The sequence below is a fragment of the Lathamus discolor genome, chromosome 1 (assembly GCF_037157495.1).
Source record: "Lathamus discolor isolate bLatDis1 chromosome 1, bLatDis1.hap1, whole genome shotgun sequence".
In the NCBI taxonomy this organism is placed as follows: Eukaryota; Metazoa; Chordata; class Aves; order Psittaciformes; family Psittacidae; genus Lathamus; species Lathamus discolor.
The window spans coordinates 5,439,776-5,459,817 of NC_088884.1; the positions used below are offsets into that span (position 1 = coordinate 5,439,776).

The following is a 20,042-nucleotide window of genomic DNA, read 5'->3' on the forward strand; positions in this document are numbered from 1 at the left end:
TCTGCTCCTTACCTTTCACAGCCCAATGCACTACCCATGAAACCTGCATTATTGAATACTTAATGGAAGTTACTGAAAGGAGTCAAGTGGCAAAATACTGGAGTTACAAAACAAAACATTTCCATGTCATAATCACATTTTGCTCAACTCTTGAGCAGTCAACACAAAACTTATATCTAACCCAAGTTTTCCTGTCAAAGCCCAGTTCAAAAGAGGACAGATTTCACTGTAACATATTGATTTCCCTTATTGCTGACTCAAAAAGAAGCCTGATTTTTTTTTTTCTGGGACATTTATATAGTCCTATCTAATTATAGACTCCATCAACCTAACTCAATTAAACAGGAATATAATGATGTGTAGGAAACAACTGAGATATATGCAGACAGTTTAAATAGTACTAATTACAACCTCATTTCTTTAATCCATCATAATGAGCCTTTCTTCCCATTCTCAGAACAGAGGACAATGTGGAGGTTAATATTTATATTCAGTGTGTAATCATCTATATAGGAAAAATCAGTGCAATAAAGTACAAATGAACTCACAAGTTAGTTCATTGCGCAGCCAACCCAATTCCAGATTCCGACAGGATTTTTTCCATTGCTAATAAAGCCACAGTACCATAGCAGATATTGCAGAATATGCTTCTGAACTGCTGCATCCAAAATCTGCCACTGCGTTCTGTATGACCCTAACCAGTGTTTCACATAACCTTGGAGAAAACACGCTTAAGAAAGTCCTGTTTCAATATACAGGAAGATACTGAAAGAGTTTTCTACTAGTAAACTGTTTTAATTCAATACCTTCTATCTTCAAAGCACTACAAAGCAGTTCAAAACATACTGCAGCTCACAGAAATACTTAGAATTCACAGAAAGAACTACAGTTTCTATTGCTGTTAGGATATACCTTTTGATCACACAGATGGGTTACAGGTAACCCACCTCTGCATTGCTCTCAAGATATTTCCATCTCTATATCACAAAGTGAGCATTTGGACTCCAAAGAAAATCAGAGATTGAGTTTGAGAGACTGCAAAAAGAGTCGGGCGCATGAGGTCAAAAGGGATATAAAGCCACATTTTGTATTAGCTCTTACAAGGAAACTTCAGTTAATTTGTTGTTTTAACGTGTATTTAATATCAAAACCTGCTATATTAGCCAAAGGTCTTACCTACCATTTTGTCTTAGGGCACAGAATTCAATTAGTTACAGTAAGTAAATAAATGACAGTAATAAAAGCATTGAGTATACATTTGTGTTCAAGATTGTGATTAACAAACCAACCTTCTCTTTTGAGCTTCAGAGTCTCTCCTGGCTCGTTCTAATGCCAGTTCTTCAGCTATTCTCTTCTTAAGTTGCTCATCAGTAACTACAATTAAAAGAAAATGAAGAGAAATGTTAACACAACATACTTCTAATTACAGAAAAAACAGCATAATACAGTGCTATGTTTTCTTCTTTCTAAAGCAGTTGCAATGCTTTTTTGTGGTTTAACCATCTTTCAAACTTTAGATACACTAGACAGCCTTTAAAAACCACTCTTATTTACCAACTTTCCTCTCAGCAGAATCTTTCGAACACTAAAAACCATGCAGTACATGTTAAATACATTGTTCTTATTAAATATGCCTTTATAAAGTAAAACTGGGGAGGATGCAACTGAGACCTAAATAGTAAAGTCATAAGACTCTGGGTTTTATTCATATGGAACCAAGAGAAACATCTTCCTGGGCAGTTAATCAAGTACTTTTAGATGTTTATTTTACCCAACAAAGTATTTACATCCTAGCTATCCATACTTCCTGTTAGAAAGAGATTTTGCCTCAAATTCTCCCAATCTGGTTTAAACAAGCAGACATGAAAGGAATCTTTTTTTCACTTAGATGATGTCAGATGAACCAGCTGAAAGGCTGGTTAAGAACTCAAAGAGAAGCAACTTCAAGTGTATGAACAAACTTATCAACATAGAAGTAGGAAAGTATGAGAGCCACTAGCCCTATGCACTTGAAAGACATCTGTAAAGCTACCACAGTCAGTTCAACAAGGTTTTGAAACACAAACCAAGTCCATTCCCAACTCTTTGATATTCAAGGGCTCAGTCACACAAGATACTACACTGATGCCATTCAGTATTCACTGTCTCTACATCCATAAGCAATTGCCTATTCCTGAGCCAAAGAGATCAGTAGTAGGTTGTTGTTATTTCCTTTAAAAGAAGCTGTGGCAATTAAAGTTTCCATAGATTCTCAGAAGAAAACATTGTGAAAAGTTGTTTCAACCTAAGAAAAAGCCAACAAAAAAAAACTTGGGAGATGTTTTATCTCTATCAAATATTAAGTGACCCAACTTAATTAAAAAAATTAAACTTAATTAAAATTAAATTAAACTTAAGTAAATAAAAAAAAAAACTCAGTCATCTAGTAAGAAAGAATAACATTTTCCAATTGTGAACATATAATAGCTTGATAGCCATAAGTTATGCAAACTACACTGGAAAGGCATGAACCTCCATCATTCCCCCAGGTCCTATATCCCTACAGGCCCTTGTCCCAAGCCCCTCTCCAGCTTTCCTGCAGCCCCTTCAGGCACTGGAGCTGCTCTCAGGTCTCCCCTTCAGGAGCCTTCTCTTCTCCAGGCTGCCCCAGCCCAGCTCTCTCAGCCTGGCTCCAGAGCAGAGCTGCTCCAGCCCTCGCAGCAGCTCCATGGCCTCCTCTGCCCTCGCTCCAACAGCTCCACGTCCCTCTTGTGCTGCTGCCCCAGAGCTGGATCAGGGCTGCAGGGGGGGTCTCCCCAGAGCACAGCAGAGGGGCAGGATCCCCTCCCTGAGCTGCTGCTCACACTCTGGGGGTGCAGCCCAGCACACGGCAGGGTTCTGGGCTTAAGTGCACACTGAAGCTGGGTCATGGGGAACTTCTCATCAACCAACACCCCCAAATCCTTCTCCTCAGGGCTGCTCTCAGTCCAGTCTCCCCCAGCCTTTGTTTGTGCTGGGGTTTTCCCCTACCCAGGTGTAGAACCTTGGACTTGGCCTTGTTTAACTCCATGAGGTTCACATGGGCTGACCTCAAGGTCCTACTGCTAAAACATGTCATCTCACTCTAAAATGCTTGAGTGACACACTTGAGTGTGATACAGATTGTGAATTCAGGGCAATATAACTCTCACCTGCCTTCAGAACCAGTAACAAAACCACTTCCTTAGGTAACCAGAAACCAGATAACTACTTTTTCAAGCACTGTAACATGAAGCAATTGCAATACAAGTAGTCCCCTCAGAGATTACATTTGTATAAAGTATTTATGCATAGAGACAGCATTCAACAACTGTTACCAGTTGGAAACCTGCAGAGATACTGGGGCTGACGGGCAAAAGCCATCACCTCCTTTTTGTACCAAGCTGATAGTTACAGTATCTGCCCAGAAAGTAGAACATCTGGAATTTAGATCCTCCCAAGATGGACAGGTTTGAGTCCACGTATCGTGTTTACTTCAGTGAAAAGCTCCAAACACCAAGGTACCATCGAATTTCAGCGGATAAACCATTCATTTCCTTTTTCTTGGACAAATACAGCTAAAGTGTCTTAGAGAGCTAGTGATTAGAAAGCACAACGGACAGATTGTAGGACCCCCTTTTGGAACCAATTGTTGCAGCAATCAGGTTTTAAAAACGAGAGAGATGAAATGACCTCTGCTCCAGGAGTTGGCTTTATCCACAAATATTATCCGACATCATTAGCCCATGTTCCCATTAGAGTTAATAGATTCCAGTGTTCAATTCTTCTCATCCTAATGCAGACTTATGAAATAGTGAATTTTATGAATGAATGAAGCAGCTTCATCAACTATATGGGAGTCTTGGCCAAGTAATTCAGTTATAAACATCTTAAGTCAAGTAGAATGAATCGATATCCATCTGGCAGATGCAGCCAATGCTTAGATGACAGAAAGAGTTGCCTTGGGGAATGGTGGGGGATCACTTGTGAATAGCAAGTGAGAACCCAGCCAAAAATAGGTTAATATATGTGAAAATTCAGAGGTAAGTATGAATCTTTAACAGATTATGATCACAAACACCAGGTGAAAACACAAAACCCCATTTTTTTGGGACTATCTCTACTAACTATTAACACTTCTCCATTATTCCCTGCTCCGAGGCTATGTGAGGATACTCTGTTTGAGAGGACATGGAGCTATGTTTCCAAAGATCAGCTACTCAGTTCAAACGGTATCATCAGAGCAGAAAAAAGGTCAGCAAAACATCAGGCTATCACATGGATCCTGTTTCTGTACTGCAGCACACATTCATCTCCCCATACCTCAGTAAGCATCACAAGCCTAAGTGTCAAGGTTCTGCATTAGCACACTCAGAAATGATTAAGCTGTCATAAAAGCAAAGAATTGATTCAACACCACAGTTAGCTTATTCACAGAACAATCTGAAAGCCTGAGATCAAGTGTTTCTTACTGCAGTTCAACCCAAATACCTCAATAAGGGATTGTAGTGATAGGACAAGAGGTAATGGATTTAACTGAAACAGGGGAAGTTCAGGTTAGATGTAGGGAAGAAGTTATTCCCTGTGAGGATGCTGAGGCGCTGGCACAGGGTGCCCAGAGAAGCTGTGGCTGCCCCATCCCTGGCAGTGTTCAAGGCCAGGTTGGACACAGGGGCTTGGAGCAAGCTGCTCTAGTGGAAGGTGTCCCTGCCCGTGGCAGGGGTTGGAACTGGAGGAGCTTTAAGGTCCCTCCCAACACAAACCAGTCTGGGATTCTATAATATTTCATGTCCTTTAATACTGGACCTTGGAGTACCAAAACTTGCATAAGTGTATTGTTCAAGGCATCGACATCACGAAGTTCATCTTTCTGCTGTGCAAAAATGAGTACAAGAAGCCTAACAGACCATAAAACATTTTGAATTATAATGAGAAAAGATTCAGGCATCAGCCAATAGAGACACTTGACCTTAATCAATCAGGTTAGCCATCGATCAGGCAAATACTAATAGGGAATAAAAGCAGAGCTATAGATCATTCACCAGCATTATTGTAAGGTATCATTGGGTAGCTGGCAAATGGGAGCTTTATGATGTTTCAGTGAAAAATTGCAGTTCTACAAGTAGAAGGGGTTTGGTTCTGGGGGAAGAATCAGCATTTAAAATGAGAAAAGCTCATTTATTAGAAAAAGGATCAGAAAAAGGAACTGGTTTTAAATAAAAGTAGTAAGATTTCTCTCTGTTAGCAATCTCTGCTCAGACTATAGATTAAAAACAGGCAGCTGACCATTAAACTATTGGAGTATTAGAACCTGGTGGCTGCAACACTGCCAGAATAAGCATGACTCATACATAAGTATAGGGCCGCTGCCAAAAATTACATAGCCATTCCCACCACCACACACTTGAGTATTTTAAGTTCTTCAGGATACTGAAATCAGTGTCAGCTTCATAGTAAATGTATCCCAGAGCTGACACATCAGGAAGATTTTCAACTAATTCTATTTAGGAAGGTCACACTTGCAGCCCAGTGCTCTCTTAATGTTCTGCCAAGAGCACAAAATTAATGCAGCTCCAGCATTCCAATCACAAGACAATGCAGATAGATGATCTGTAATAGGAACTATGCCTAAAATGCCACAGTGTTATAGCCAGAAATAGCTCTTCTCTGTCCTCTTAGCATGTGAACGGAGGATGCTGATAGGTGTCTGATGAGCAGTATTCTCCTCAGGGTAATGGCAATGGAGTACCACCAGCTGCAGGGACAGAGGGCTCATTACCATGCTCAGACCTAGCAGCAGGTTGTAGAATGCTGGAGAGTGACAAGACTGCTCCATTTAACACCACTGCAGACACAGAATACCACTACATGATAAAACCCATGAAACTCCTGTCTGGATCTTCAGAGACCAAGCAGTGAGGATCAACAGGTAAGGACACTTTGCCATTTTGATGGCCTCCGGGATGCAATAACCTGACATTTCTTATTTGTCCACCTACTCCTCTGGAGAAGTTTAAAAGATAGTCATTTACGTTTAATATTACAGCATAAATACTAATAAAATAATAACATTTCATAGAATCCCGGACTGGTTTGGGTTGGAAGAGACCTTAAAGCCCATCCAGTTCCAACCCCTGCCACAGGCAGGGACCCCTGCCACTAGAGCAGCTTGCTCCAAGCCCCTGTGTCCAACCTGGCCTTGAGCACTGCCAGGGATGGGACAGCCACAGCTTCTCTGGGCACCCTGTGCCAGCGCCTCAGCACCCTCACAGGGAAGAGCTTCTGCCTAAGAGCTCATCTCAGTCTCCCCTCGGGCAGGTTAAAGCCATTCCCCTTGGCCTGTCCCTACAGGCCCTTGTCCAAAGCCCCTCTCCAGGTTTCCTGCAGCCCCTTTAGGCACTGGAGCTGCTCTCAGGTCTCCCCTTCAGGAGCCTTCTTTTCTCCAGGCTGCCCCAGCCCAGCTCTCTCAGCCTGGCTCCAGAGCAGAGCTGCTCCAGCCCTTCTTCCTCCCACTAAAACAGTTGCTGTATAGAAACATTCAGCATGAGACTAAGATTGCAGCAAGAAGGTGGCACCCAAAGCTTTATCAACACTTGTTAGGTAAAGGAGACACCTGCAGCCTCAAAAAGGTTACTCTGAGGAATCAGGAATACAACATGGACAAGTTCATCAAGCAGCCTCTAACCTGCAGAGCTGGAACCTGCCCATTAGGATCACATATTCAAAAATCATTAATGGAAACTGCATTTATTATCAGGCACCTTCACCAACTCTTCTCAAAAGGGCAGGTGCATTAAGCTGTTAATGAAGAGACACTTCAGTTAGATACAGTCAAGCATCTTTTAGAAATTACTTTGCTAAATTGTCAGCAAATTCATTTACAAAAAGGAAAAAAGAAGACTAAACCATTTCTCCTTTTCCTTTTTATCCAGCTTTGCTATTGAAAATGTCCAGTGAACAGAACATCTTTCAGAGAGCAGCTTCTTAGAGGCCATGCCAGCATCACCGATAAGACCTCCAGGCCACTCAAACATCCTCCTTAAAGAGAGAAAACTTTACTGACACAAAAAACACCTGGAAGGATAGATGCAGCAAAAGCCCTCCAGGCAATGTGTGTCATCTGACTGACCTGATGCTGAAAAAGCTCCTCCTTACAGGTTAAAAGCACCCTTGGTTCAATGGATGCCTCTTGTTTATTGTCTTCCTGCTGGAAGGGTACTTCCGAACCTAACAGCTCTAGGTCCATCAGCCTCTCAAGTTTCAGATGATGACTCCTTGACCCAAGGATCTCTGCAGTGCTGTGGAGCTGCACTGGCTACTTCTGCTTTCAAATAAACACATCATAAGGAAGGACATGGGGACTGTAAGAAACCTGGAGAGGGGCCTTGGACAAGGGCCTGTAGGGACAGGCCAAGGGGAATGGCTTTAACCTGCCCGAGGGGGGACTGAGATGAGCTCTTAGGCAGAAGCTCTTCCCTGGGAGGGTGCTGAGGCGCTGGCACAGGGTGCCCAGAGAAGCTGTGGCTGCCCCATCCCTGGCAGTGCTCAAGGCCAGGTTGGACACTGGGGCTTGGAGCAAGCTGCTCCAGTGGAAGGGGTCCCTGCCCATGGCAGGGGTTGGGGCTGGATGAGCATTAAGGTCCCTACCAACACAAACCAGTCTGGGATCGTACGATGACGACAACCAAGTACATGGCTTGGATGCAACCCAGGGGACTAACACAGGGATGAGAGACAGAAAACCAACTGCACAGCCTTCAACTAAGTGTCTGAATGCATCAACAAGACAAAAAACCAAGACGATACATTTGCAGTTTGGTTCATCTCTTTCACTGCCACTGAGTACAGGCTGTTAGGAAAGGGTAGTTCTAAAACGAGTGCCAATTTACTATCATGGATTAAAAACGGGCTGAGACAAAATAGAGGACAGAAAGCACTAGAAATGGGATAGCTAAACTGAGACTAAACTTTGCACATGAATAGCCTAAAATCATTTTAATCAAGACTGGAAAACTCAAAAAGGGAGAAAATAAGGCCAGACAAGCTGAGCAGCACAATGGTATACAAATTCAGTGCTGACAAATGAATAGCCACACGCACTGGAAAGCGAACTATGATTTTATCTTATCTTACACTCTGCTTGGTTTTTAAATCAACCATAATCACATGTAAGTCCTGAGCACTGCACAAAGGACGTTTGTTTAATGGCCAGCCTGGCATGAGAAGGAAGAAAGTAGAAAGGAAAGAGAAGGTCCAATATTAAGTATTAAATACATAATGAGAGAGAAAGAACACGAAAATAGATATAAAATGATGCACCTGCACACTTCAAGCACAGTGTTTTATCAGGCTTTCCACACAAAGCCAAGGATAAGCTTTGCTGGGATCTATTTCATTTCCACCAAAACTTATGGACTTAACACAAAGATCACTTTGAGAAGTTCTCCAAACTGTTTTGTCCCATAGCTTAAGTTAACATCTTCTTTCTTTTAAGGCAAATGGGAAAGAAAAACATAATATTTGAAACAAAGCACAGGAAAAGTGAGAGGTGTCAGTTCGGGTTTTTGCATTAGAAGCACTAAGCTCAGCTGGCTCGTCACAGATCCCCACCGCATGCTTCTCTGACCTTGACTTTAAGTCAAGCTGATCTCTCTTGTCCCTGCGTCTTCCCTGAGCACCTCTCCAGTGTTCAAACTTCATCTCTCCTGCCTCCTGGCTTGGCAATGCACAGCACAGGCTGCAGTTGCTTCACCCAAACAGGTTGCCCAAAGAAGTGATAAACGCTCCATCGCTGACAGTGTTCAAGGCCAGGCTGGACAGAGCCTTGGGCAACATGGTCTACAGTGAGGCATTCCTGCCCATAGCAGGGGTTGGGAACTGGAGGATATTAAGGCCCATTCCAACCCAGACCATTCTATAATTCTATGTGCAGAGTGATAAGCCTTCAGCAGAAGAGCCCAGGCAGCTTTAGACCTTGTCTCCATAAAGGCTTTAACCTTAATATCTCTTTTCTACCTGCCTTTGTTTTATCGAAACCTCTAGAAACATCAGGGCCTTGAGCCTTTCAGCCCTCCCTTAGATTTGGCCGAAACAGATTCATAAACTTAGAAGTTATCAGAAGGCAACTGGTGAATGTCCACTACCACACAACTCTCCCTTTGGGAAACCACACAAGAATAATGGAAAGAAAACCTGAAATGGCTCAACACAGGAGAGAAGGTACAGAACGTAACATAACATAGGCAGCCTTGGGCTTCCGCTCATTTTTGCGACGCACACTTACGGAAACTCACAACCAAGCTGAGAGTGCAGCTTTTAACGCACTCTTATTTTCCTAATATTTGACACGCACAGGGGCCAATCTATTGTCGAAATCTTTCCTGACATCAAGAAGAGCAAAATCAAGAGCCCTGTGGGGGGTGTGGGACAGAGCACAAAAGAACACCAACAGGCTACATTACCTAGAAAACACATTTTCAAGCTATGTACCAGCTAATGCCAGAAACATAGAGGCAATGAATCAGCTGGGTTGGAAAAGCCCTTTAAGCTCATCCAGTCCATCCCTTCCCCAGCACTGCCAAGGCCACCACTGACCCGCGGCACTAAGGCCTCGTCTCCACGGTGTGTGAACACTTGCAGGGACGGTGCCTGCAGCCCTGCCCTGGGCAGCCTGTTCCAATGCCTGAGCACCCTCTGGGGCAGGAATTGCTCCTCAGCTCCATCTGAACCTGCCCTGGTGCAGCTTGAGGCCATTTCCTCTTGTCCCATTCCTTGTTCCTTGGGAGCAGAGCCCAGCCCCTCCTGGCTCCATCCTCCTGGCAGGCACTTGTAGGGAGCCATCAGGTCCCCCCTGAGCCTTCTCTTCTCCATCTGAACCCCCCAGGTCCCTCAGCCGTTCCCCATCACACTTGGGCTCCAGGCACTGCACCAGCTCCATCGCCCTTCTCTGTCCCTGCTCCAGCACCTCAATGTCTCTCTTGTAGTGAGGGGCCCAGAACTGAAGATGAAGATTTCTTTCTTGCTGGAAAAACTATTTCCTGATTATTTACTGCAGAATTCCTTGCATTCACCTCTGTAGCATCTGGTATTGACAACAGAGCATCAGGGCATTCAAACCATCGATCTGATACAACCAGGCAGTTCTCCTGTCCCTGTGCACATTAAGCATGAACATTAACCAGCTCACTTGGGACAATGTACCTTCGGGCTGTCTCCAAACCCATCATCTGCCTCAGAAGCCAACAGGGCAACTGCGGCTTTGGAGACATTAAAGCTAATGAAGATGTCACAAGCAAATTCCAAACTGCACATTAACAGTCATAAATATTGAATCAGGAAGCATGTGTCAGCAACCTGGTACCTCCACAACATCAAGCCATGGGCTCATGAACACATTATGGGTCCTTCCATAGTTAACACACTCTGACCACCCACACTGCAATTTAAAATGCATAATATACAAATACCCTCAGTTTACTCATTCTATATAATAAGCACTCCAGTTTGGACCATACATCACACAAAACCCATCAGCATCAGTGGCCATTTAAGTTGAACAGCAGAGAAGAGACAAAATATAAAATTCATTAATCTTCATTTAGAAAGTAGCCAACTAAATAGTACCACACAATAATTTCCTCTAGACCAGGAAATTAAGTATATACTTTTTTTTTCTTATTCCATTAAACAACAAGAAAATGTTGTCTCTAAGTTATCCCAAGCAGCTAACCATGGCAACAAAACTCCTTTCACCCCTGAAATAGGTTGCTTGTGGTGTAGGTTAACATGCCCTGGTAAATCAATGCAAGAGAGTCCATCTGCACCTACCCATGCTACCTGTGTGGACTCAAAGCTCCAGCTCAGAGCTGTCAATCAGGTAACTTTTATGAGCACAAAATTCACTGGTAGAATCAAGGACTTCAGTTAGCTCTGTGTACCAGTAACACTGGCAAGGAACTCTTATCCTGGACACCTAAAACACAAGCTTTTAAGAAAGCCATATAAATATTCTCTGCACACGAAAGATAACAGAAGACTTCCAGTTCTGAAATCAAACTGTTTGATTTCAGTGTGGATTAAAACCACAGCAAATGTATTTAGGGTGCTGAAATTAGGTGGTACACCAATGACACCATTAAATATACTTTTCCTTCCTTCATTCTTATCTTTCAAAGAGCCTGATTTGCAGGTAGCAGCACAGAAAAGGAAACAAGGAAGTGCTGTGACTGTACATCAGTATCCCTGGCATAAAAGATTAGAACAGAACGTAATGATTTTCAGACTGTTGTATCTGGTCTTCAACCCTCAGATAAGTCCAAATTAGCCTTTGCACTCGATGGAAAAAATAATGAATCATGCCTTCATCCCACCAGCACTAAAGATAAAATCCAGAAATAAGTTACTTGCTTTAAAGACCAAAGTATCTGTTTCTTTCCCTGCCTCTCTCAAGAGGAGAGGAATCCCCTGGAAACCCAAAGGGAGTTCACTGGTGTATGTACAACTGAACTATCAGAAACAAGTGTCTACATGTGCCAGAATAGTCACTGTCATGAGTGACTTTATTACATATATCATATAATGGTTTGGGTTGGAAGGACCCATAAAGCTCATCCAGTTCCAAGCCCAAGGTGTCCGGGCAGGGACACCTTCCACTGGAGCAGCTTGCTCCAAGCCCCTGTGTCCAACCTGGCCTTGAACACTGCCAGGGATGGGGCAGCCACAGCTTCCCTGGGCACCCTGTGCCAGTGCCTCAGCACCCTCACAGGGAAGAGCTTCTGCCTAAGAGCTCATTTCAGTCTCCCCTCGGGCAGGTTCAAGCCATTCCCCTTGGCCTGTCCCTACAGGCCCTTGTCCAAGGCCCCTAACCAGGTTTCTTGCAGCCCCTTTAGGCACTGGGAGCTGCTCTAAGGCCTCCCTAGAGCCTTCTCTTCTCCAGGTTGAACAAGCCCACTTCTATAATGACAAGCTGAGAGAAAAGTCTTCATTTACCAAGTTTATTATGAGCCACAAATCAAGGCAGGGTCACCATTTAAACTGCTTAGGTTCTTAAAATATAATTATTATTTTCAGAAGAATAAACTCTAGTTTCAGACTCATAAAAATTCAACCATCATCACACACAGCAACTCTCCCATTGAAATTCACACTTAGAGGTGCTTCCTACCACCATGGAGTCAGTGCAAACACAAAACACACCTCCAAGGACAAAGCTCTATGAACTGTTCAGTATTGGTCATGTACAGCAATACTTGAAGCAGCTCAAAGGATAATGAAATATGGAAACAATGCCATTAAATGTGCATAATATAACAATATTTCATATTTTAGTTTCCAAAGGCACTTGCATACATTACATTCTCTATTTTACAATGTAAATGTGGGAATTAATCAATTTATACTCATTTAAATTAGTCACAAGATGTTGCATGAGCTCGAAATAACAAAGCAAAGTTAGTTCATCTTCTATTTGGAACGTTCTTTTTTCAGTATCCTGTTATTGCTGTAGCTTTAGCAGTAAATCCCAACAACAAACTTATGAGGGGGCTCGAAAAAATGAAGGGAAAGCAGGATTACAAGGCCTTCCCCTGGGATTCTTTGAATTGGGTTCTATCTGCCTCTGCTTACCAGCTGTATTTAACAAGAATAGCTCATTTCATTACTCCCCAGCATGGCCAAGGTTATGTTCTGATAAGCAAGCAGAAATATCAAGTAAAGAAATGGATGTACACAAGCCACAGAAAGGAAATTAATAAATAGAAAATCCTGAGGCTAAACTTAAAATTAGATCTTGTTAACCAAGATACAAAGGAGAAATGGAGCACAGAAGAAAGTGGTAGCAAATAAAAAGGAAGGACATAGGAGCAAAGCTCAATGCCAGAGAAGGCCACCCTGCTGCACCCAAAAGCCTGCACAGCTAGCAATTCCAGTCACTGGTGGCTCAACAAGAAATAAATAAGAGCGCTTCTCCTACAAATCCTCATACAATATCACAGAATCATGGAATGGGTTGAGTTGGAAAGGACCTTAAAGCTCCTCCAGTTCCAACCCCCTGGCATGGGCAGGGACACCTTCCACTACAGCAGCTTGCTCCAAGACTGGCCTTGAACACTGCCAGGGATGAGGCAGCCACAGCTTGATGAGAACAATCATCCACTGGAATCATCTCCCTAGGGATTTCCTAGCATTAGACACCATTAAGATTCAGCTAGGACAGGGTGTTAGGACATCTAGTCTAGATCATGCTTTGCCTCTAAAGATTACAGCAGGTGAGGTCCTTCCCAACCTGGGGTTCTATGCTATGAAATAAGTTGCTTCAGCAGGTATTTGGCCACAAGTCATTTTAGTGTCTTGTTCCATTTAAATAACTGAAGAAACAGTAATAATGAAGCAGAACTATCACATACCTTTACAATACCCTTAGATATAGGGATGCTGGGGAGGGACTCTTCGTTAGGGACTGTAGTGACAGGACAAGGGGTAACGGGTTAAAACTTAAAACAGGGGAAGTTTAGATAGGATCTAAGGAGGAAATTCTTTCCTGTTAGGGTGGTGAGGCACTGGAATGGGTTGCCCAGGGAGGTTGTGAGTGCTCCACCCCTGGCAGTGTTCAAGGCCAGGTTGGATGAAGCCTTGGGTGGGATGGCTTAGTGTGAGATGTCCCTGTCCACGGCAGGGGGGCTGGAACTGGATGATCTTGAGGTCCTTTCCAACCCTAACTGTTCTATGATTCTATGATTCTATGACTGACTACAACAGTGGAGAGACTTGCTACTCCAGCTGTCTGTGCTAGGAATTCCTAATATACACACACTAAGGCTTTTCTTGCTGATTACAGTGAATAAAGGCATCAGGATCCTGTAACTCAACATTTAAAATAATAAATACATTGTAAGCAATGATGAGAAGGATTTAAATTCTGCTTTCAACAGGATTAAACACGCAATGTTCTTTCAGGACAGTTGAAGTTGCCCCATTCCTCATCTTTACAGTTCATAAGCTTACTGTAAAGCTGGTTTACCTGACAGGATGGGGACATTTCCTGGAATCTCTTATTTGCTTGGGCAAAATAACTCCTGAATTCTCTTTCTCCACATGTATTTCAATTAACATCCACCACTAGAGAGGACAGTGAAGTAATCACATATTTCCACACATAATAGCAAGGTAAAAGGGTTTATAAACTCAACACATAATAGCTGGGTAAAAGGGTTTACAAACTAAAACAGCTCTTTAGTTTTACATTAAGCAGTCACCACTAATTGCTAAGAATTACTGCTATTGCACAGGCCTGCACTCCCAAATGGGACTCTCCCTGCTAGCAAGGCTACATAAACAGCCAATTCTGATGTTCAGTTCATCCACCACGATTATCTTTAAAGAGGATTCTCCTGCTGAGACTGCACACTATCAGTGGCCCTGAAAAGTCCATTTTACCCAATTACAGCTCTGGATTGCAGCTGCTTTGGACAGGAATAAGAAGATTCCTAAAGATGCTCACCACTCAGAATCAGAAAGCCCATCTGGTGAGGGTATTCCACATACCTTCCCATTGGAGGTAATACAGGCTCAGAGAAGCTAGCTCTAAGCATTGAATGTTAATGTCAAATGTCCATGTGCCAACTGTTTCTGGGGTGGGGGGCCGTGCTTTTACACATATGTACTACGAAGCATAGGGAACAGGTCTTATTACCTTAAGAATACTTCTAATGAGTGACTGGATAGGATAAGCTAACAGGAATAGGTAATAAGATAAGGGATAATGTCGCTTTCTGATACAGTGCAAATGACTGCACTACATGCCAACAAAGCATGCCAAGGAACAGCAGCACAACCACTAACTCCAGGGCCTGCCAAAATCTAGTCTGGCCTATCTTCAGTTATTGCCCCAAAGCATCTCCTCCCTTCTCATTGACGCAAGCTCTCCCAAACCCCACAGCTTCATTGATGGCTTAAGCCAGGTTGGACAGGGCTGGAAGCAGATCCAGGAAGGAGCCTCCCCCATCCAGTCTGAACACATCCTTTTGGGGAGATTTCTATGAGTGCAACAGTCTTACTGTCCCAATAAAGTACATTGCAAAGTGCATTGTGGGATATATCAGTAGTTACTTTCACCTCCCAAATCAGTTCAATAGGATGAAGATAATGTGTGATAAGTAACGCTGGTCAGGGAGCACTGTAACTATATCATTGTCACCAACCCATTTGCAAGTTATCAGAAAACAAGTAAATGAATTATCCTGGCAAAATGTGCCTTTAATCTGGATAAAGTTGATTTAGAACTTGGAAAGTTATTCTGGGGAAGAGAAAAACAAATTATGTAAGAGGCCATAATGCAACAATACTGTGAAAAAGCAAGCAGTGGATGTGTGTTTTGACAGGTAAAGGTTAATGAAAGGAAAGACAAAAGTGTTTCACCCAGAGATAACACACATCAATATATCTGCTGACCCCATTAACCACACTTCACAGTACCTGGAGTTGCATGGAAAGATAAAGTAAAATGCCAGATTTCTACATTGTACATTCAAAACAACCCAAAAACTTAGCACTAAATTTTAAACGGAGCAAAAAATTTCCAGTAGAAGCTAAATATTCAGCACAAAATAAGTGTAACCATCTCCAAATCAAGTCATTTCGTTTATCAATGACATGGGCACTGCAACTCTGCACAGAGTCTGACAGCAGTCACTTCACCTCCAAGTAGGTACAAAAAAGCCAGCAGTGACAAATAAGTGGATCTTTGAAGGCTGTTGTGGTGCATTCAAATCTAATCTCCTGGATATTCAAGTTCTAACAACAGGCTGATACATAGATGTTTTGTAACAGTGCAGAGAAAACAGTAATTCCAGAATTAGTTTATTCAGCTCTGATGCAAACTACAGCACACTCTGTCTCATCACTGCTGAGTGGAGGAGGATACACGGAAAAGCATTTACAGAGGGTTTGTAACCAGGTGCTGTAAATGAGACTCATTGACTTAGTGAAGCGCAGAAGAACCCTGAAGTACTTTCTTATGCCTTGAGGATAATGTTTCCAGTTTCCTACATCACATACAGCAGCATGTTTATTCTAGACAACCTTCTGGAAGTCAAGCATTAGTAACAAAGCAACACACATGTAAAGTTATTTGTCTGAAGAAGAATAGGCCTGGGGGGAGCTTATTGCTCCCTACAAGTGCCTGACAGGAGGAAGGAGCCAGGAGGGGCTGGGCTCTGCTCCCAAGGAACAAGGGATGGGACAAGAGGAACCAGCCTCAAGCTGCACCAGGGCAGGTTTAGATGGAGCTGAAGAACAATTCCTGCCCCAGAGGGTGCTCAGGCATTGGAACAGGCTGCCCAGGGCAGGGCTGCAGGCACCGTCCCTGCAAGTGTTCACACACGGTGGAGACGAGGCCTCAGTGCCATGGGGCAGTGATCACCTTGGCAGCGCTGGGGAACGGCTGGACTGGATGAGCTTAAAGGTCTTTTCCAACCCACTTGATTCATGGTAGAATACAAGAAGTCAGATTAGAAGTAGCCAATGTGCACATTTCAAATACATGCACCACAAAGGTGTCATTTGTTCAACATCTTTGTCAGTGACATGGACAGTGGGATTGAGTGCCCCCTCAGCAAGTTTGTCAATGACACCAAGCTGTGCGGTTTGGTTGGTACGCTGGAAGGAAGGGATGCCATCCAGAGGGACCCTGACACGCTTGTAAGGTGGGCTGATGCCAACCTTATAAAGCTCAACCATGCCAAGTTCAAGGTCCTACACCTGGGCCGGAGCAATCCCAGGCACAGCTACAGACTGGGCAGAGAAGAGATTCAGAGCGGCCCTGCAGAGAAGGACTTGGGGGTGCTGGTCGATGAGAAAATGAACATGAGCCGGCTTCAGTGTGCGCTCGCAGCCCAGAAAGCCAGCCGTATCCTGGGCTGCATCAAAAGAAGCGTGACCGGCAGGTTGACGGAGGTGATCCTGCCCCTCTACTCTGCTCTTGTGAGACCTCACCTGGAGTATTGTGTGCAGTTCTGGTGTTCTCAACATAAAAAGGACATGGAACTGCTGGAACAAGTCCAGAGGAGGCCACGAGGATGATCAGGGGACTGGAGCACCTCCCGTATGAAGACAGGCTGAGGAAGTTGGGGCTGTTCAGCCTGGAGAAGAGAATGATGCGTGGAGACCTCAGAGCAGCCTTCCAGTACCTGAAGGGGGCCTATAGGGATGCTGGGGAGGGACTCTTCATCAGGGACTGTAGTGACAGGACAAGGGGTAATGGGTTAAAACTTAAACAGGGGAAGTTTAGACTGGAGATAAGGAGGAAATTCTTCCCTGTGAGGGTGCTGAGGCACTGGAATGGGTTGCCCAGGGAAGTTGTGAGTGCTCCACCCTGGCAGTGTTCAAGGCCAGGTTGGACAGAGCCTTTGGTGAGATGGTTTAGTGTGAGGTGTCCCTGCCCATGGCAGGGGGTTCAAACTCGCTGACCTTAAGGTCTTTTCCAACCCTAACTATTCCATCATTTTATGAACCTAAGGGCACTTGCACTCCTTCAGAGCAAAGACAATTCCATTGAGGAAAGTGAAGGGGACTTACAAGGCAATGTAACCCATCTTCCTCCAGCTCCAACAAAAGTGACTTTATATATTTATATATATTTAACTATCAGCAAACAACTACAATTTTGTCAACTTCAAAATGTGGTAACTTAAGTATTTGCAGCCTAATATTTAGCACTTCATTACTGCTTGGAATACCAACTGAAAACTGTGCACAAGATGAAGCTCATGTTTATGACTATTTTCACAAATCAGAAATGACATAAAGGACCACAGCCAAAATGTTTAAAATTTTGAGAACAACCAGAATCTAACACCTACATTTTTAATAACAGGTAATGAGAACTGCTAAAAGCCACAACTTTTTCCCATGACTGGTCTCCAAATCAGTGTAATACTCCTACTGTATCCACCCCGATAGCTTTTTAGTGTTATATGCTGTTCACAGTAAAACAAGATACTACAGAAGGATATAACGAGTAGCAGAGACTTAATCCAATTCCAGTCTAAGAATAAACTTCCTTGACTAGACACCAAGTAGCATACACAAGAGCCAGTAGCATCTCCAACACCAGCAAATAAAGTCAAGAATTCAATAAGAAGTACAGGGAAAAACAGACTGTTCCAGGGGCTAGAGGTCAGGGATGAAAATCCTGAGGAGGAAAAGTCATCTGACTGTCAGCAGAGATGCTTCCAGTTAATTCAGAAGTACGAGGTTTGCTTTATCTTTGAGTAAAGCATTCTCTCCTCTCTTGCAAATGACAGAGCAGACCAAAAGGAGCCAGTGGGTTCTGCAAACTCTTCACTGACAGAGATACACGAGACCATTCCTTAGTCAAAACCTGGTTGACAGAGTGATATGATAGCCAGTGCTGCTTCTCTAAATATTAGAGTTTCCTTCGAATGCTGTTTAGCATTGAAGCCACTCTTCCATATAATCTCTGCCTTTATTATTCTTTATACCAATTTCTGCAGATAATACTCTTTCTCCCTAAATCTCGCAGTACTCAACATCACATCACCCTGTCACGAAACACATCAGGAATAATTGAATCCTTTCTCTCAGGATAAACTGCCTCCTCCTCACCAAAAAATAAAGAAGAAAATCAAAACTTCAAGCATCTTGGATGAACAGGACAAGGGGGAATGGCTTTAAACAGACTGAGGGGAGATAGAGATGGGACATTGGGCAGTTCGTCCCTGTGAGGGTGCTGAGGCGCTGGCACAGGGTGCCCAGAGAAGCTGTGGCTGCCCCATCCCTGGCAGTGTTCAAGGTTAGGTTGGACGGGACTTAAAGCAAGCTGCTCTAGTGGAAGGTGTCCCTGCCCGTGGCAGGGGTTGGAACTGGAGGAGCTTTAAGATTCCTTTCAACCCAAACCAGTCTGCGATTCTATGAATGTCTCGACTCACCTCTTTATGTATAAAGCTCCAGAGATCAAGGAGAAATAGAAGCCTTTTACAGGATGAACCCCCATATCTCACCCCAGCCTCAATGACTGACTTAAATAAAATCCTTATTTTTCAGATGCTTAACACGAGAGGAAATTAAGCACAGTTAATGAAGTGAAAAATGATAATCAGATAAACTGGCTCCACGAAGCATTGCTGGAGATACACAACAAACAAAAGCAAAGGGAAGAAATAATGTCCTTTCTCTTGTTTAATCTTAGATTTCCAAATCCAGGCTGTAGTATCTAAGAACTGCCACTTTCAGTCTGGTGTTCCTCAAAACTTCGGTAATTTGTCTCAACATGAGGCTGTTGGAAATCAAGGAATTCAATACACATACAAATCAGTGCGAGGAGTAAATTGTAGCTGAATTCAGCTACTGAAAAAAGCAGCTGAAACTTCATCCTGATCCCTTGAGGTAGAGGAAAAGACTCCTCTAAGTGGTTACCTCCTGTTTAACCAAGAAACAACTAGTACAAAGCTTTCAAGAAGCAGCACTATACAATATACTTAACCTGCCTCATCTGACAAGTGATGAAGAGCTTTAGTAACACTTTACTGCAGCCTGGAGATGAAAGAAAAAAAAAATAAAAGAATCAAAGCTTTTCTTTTCATCTTAATGGGATAAATCAGACATTTAAAGTATGCTTTAATATCACACAGAAGATTCTCTACTTGGTAAATAAATTGTGATGGAAAGAAAAGCAGCATTTACTATTAAAAGCAGGAGGGTTTATTACTTGGAGGGCTGCTTGTCATGTTGAAGGAACATTATATCTAACAAGTGGTATTCTTAAATAACACAAAGAAAATAAATGCATTTAAGCCCCCCTCCTACTTCATGTCAGTGGAGAGAGGATTTGGCTAAGAATATATTCACTATAAAAGCAGACAGGATGCTGTATAGCAGAAAGACAATTCCCTTGCTATCAAGACTAACAGTGGTGAAAGCAAACAGTTCAAATTTAGTCATTGGGTTTATTTCATTAAAATTATCAATACTTTTGATGTTGTTCTTTAAGATAGCAAGAGCATTCAAGCTGCACCAAATGACTTCTGTAG

At 43.1% G+C, this 20,042-nt stretch overlaps 1 protein-coding gene across 2 annotated transcripts in view; it reads right to left on the reverse strand.

Moving 5' to 3' along the window:
- CHCHD3 (coiled-coil-helix-coiled-coil-helix domain containing 3) overlaps positions 1-20,042 on the reverse strand; it is a 164,494-nt gene that overhangs the window by 132,836 nt on the left and 11,616 nt on the right. For both annotated transcript variants that reach the window (XM_065672742.1, XM_065672693.1), the window contains exon 3: positions 1,290-1,374. In XM_065672742.1, the coding sequence (XP_065528814.1) occupies positions 1,290-1,374 (85 nt within the window). The remainder of the gene's footprint in view (positions 1-1,289; positions 1,375-20,042) is intronic.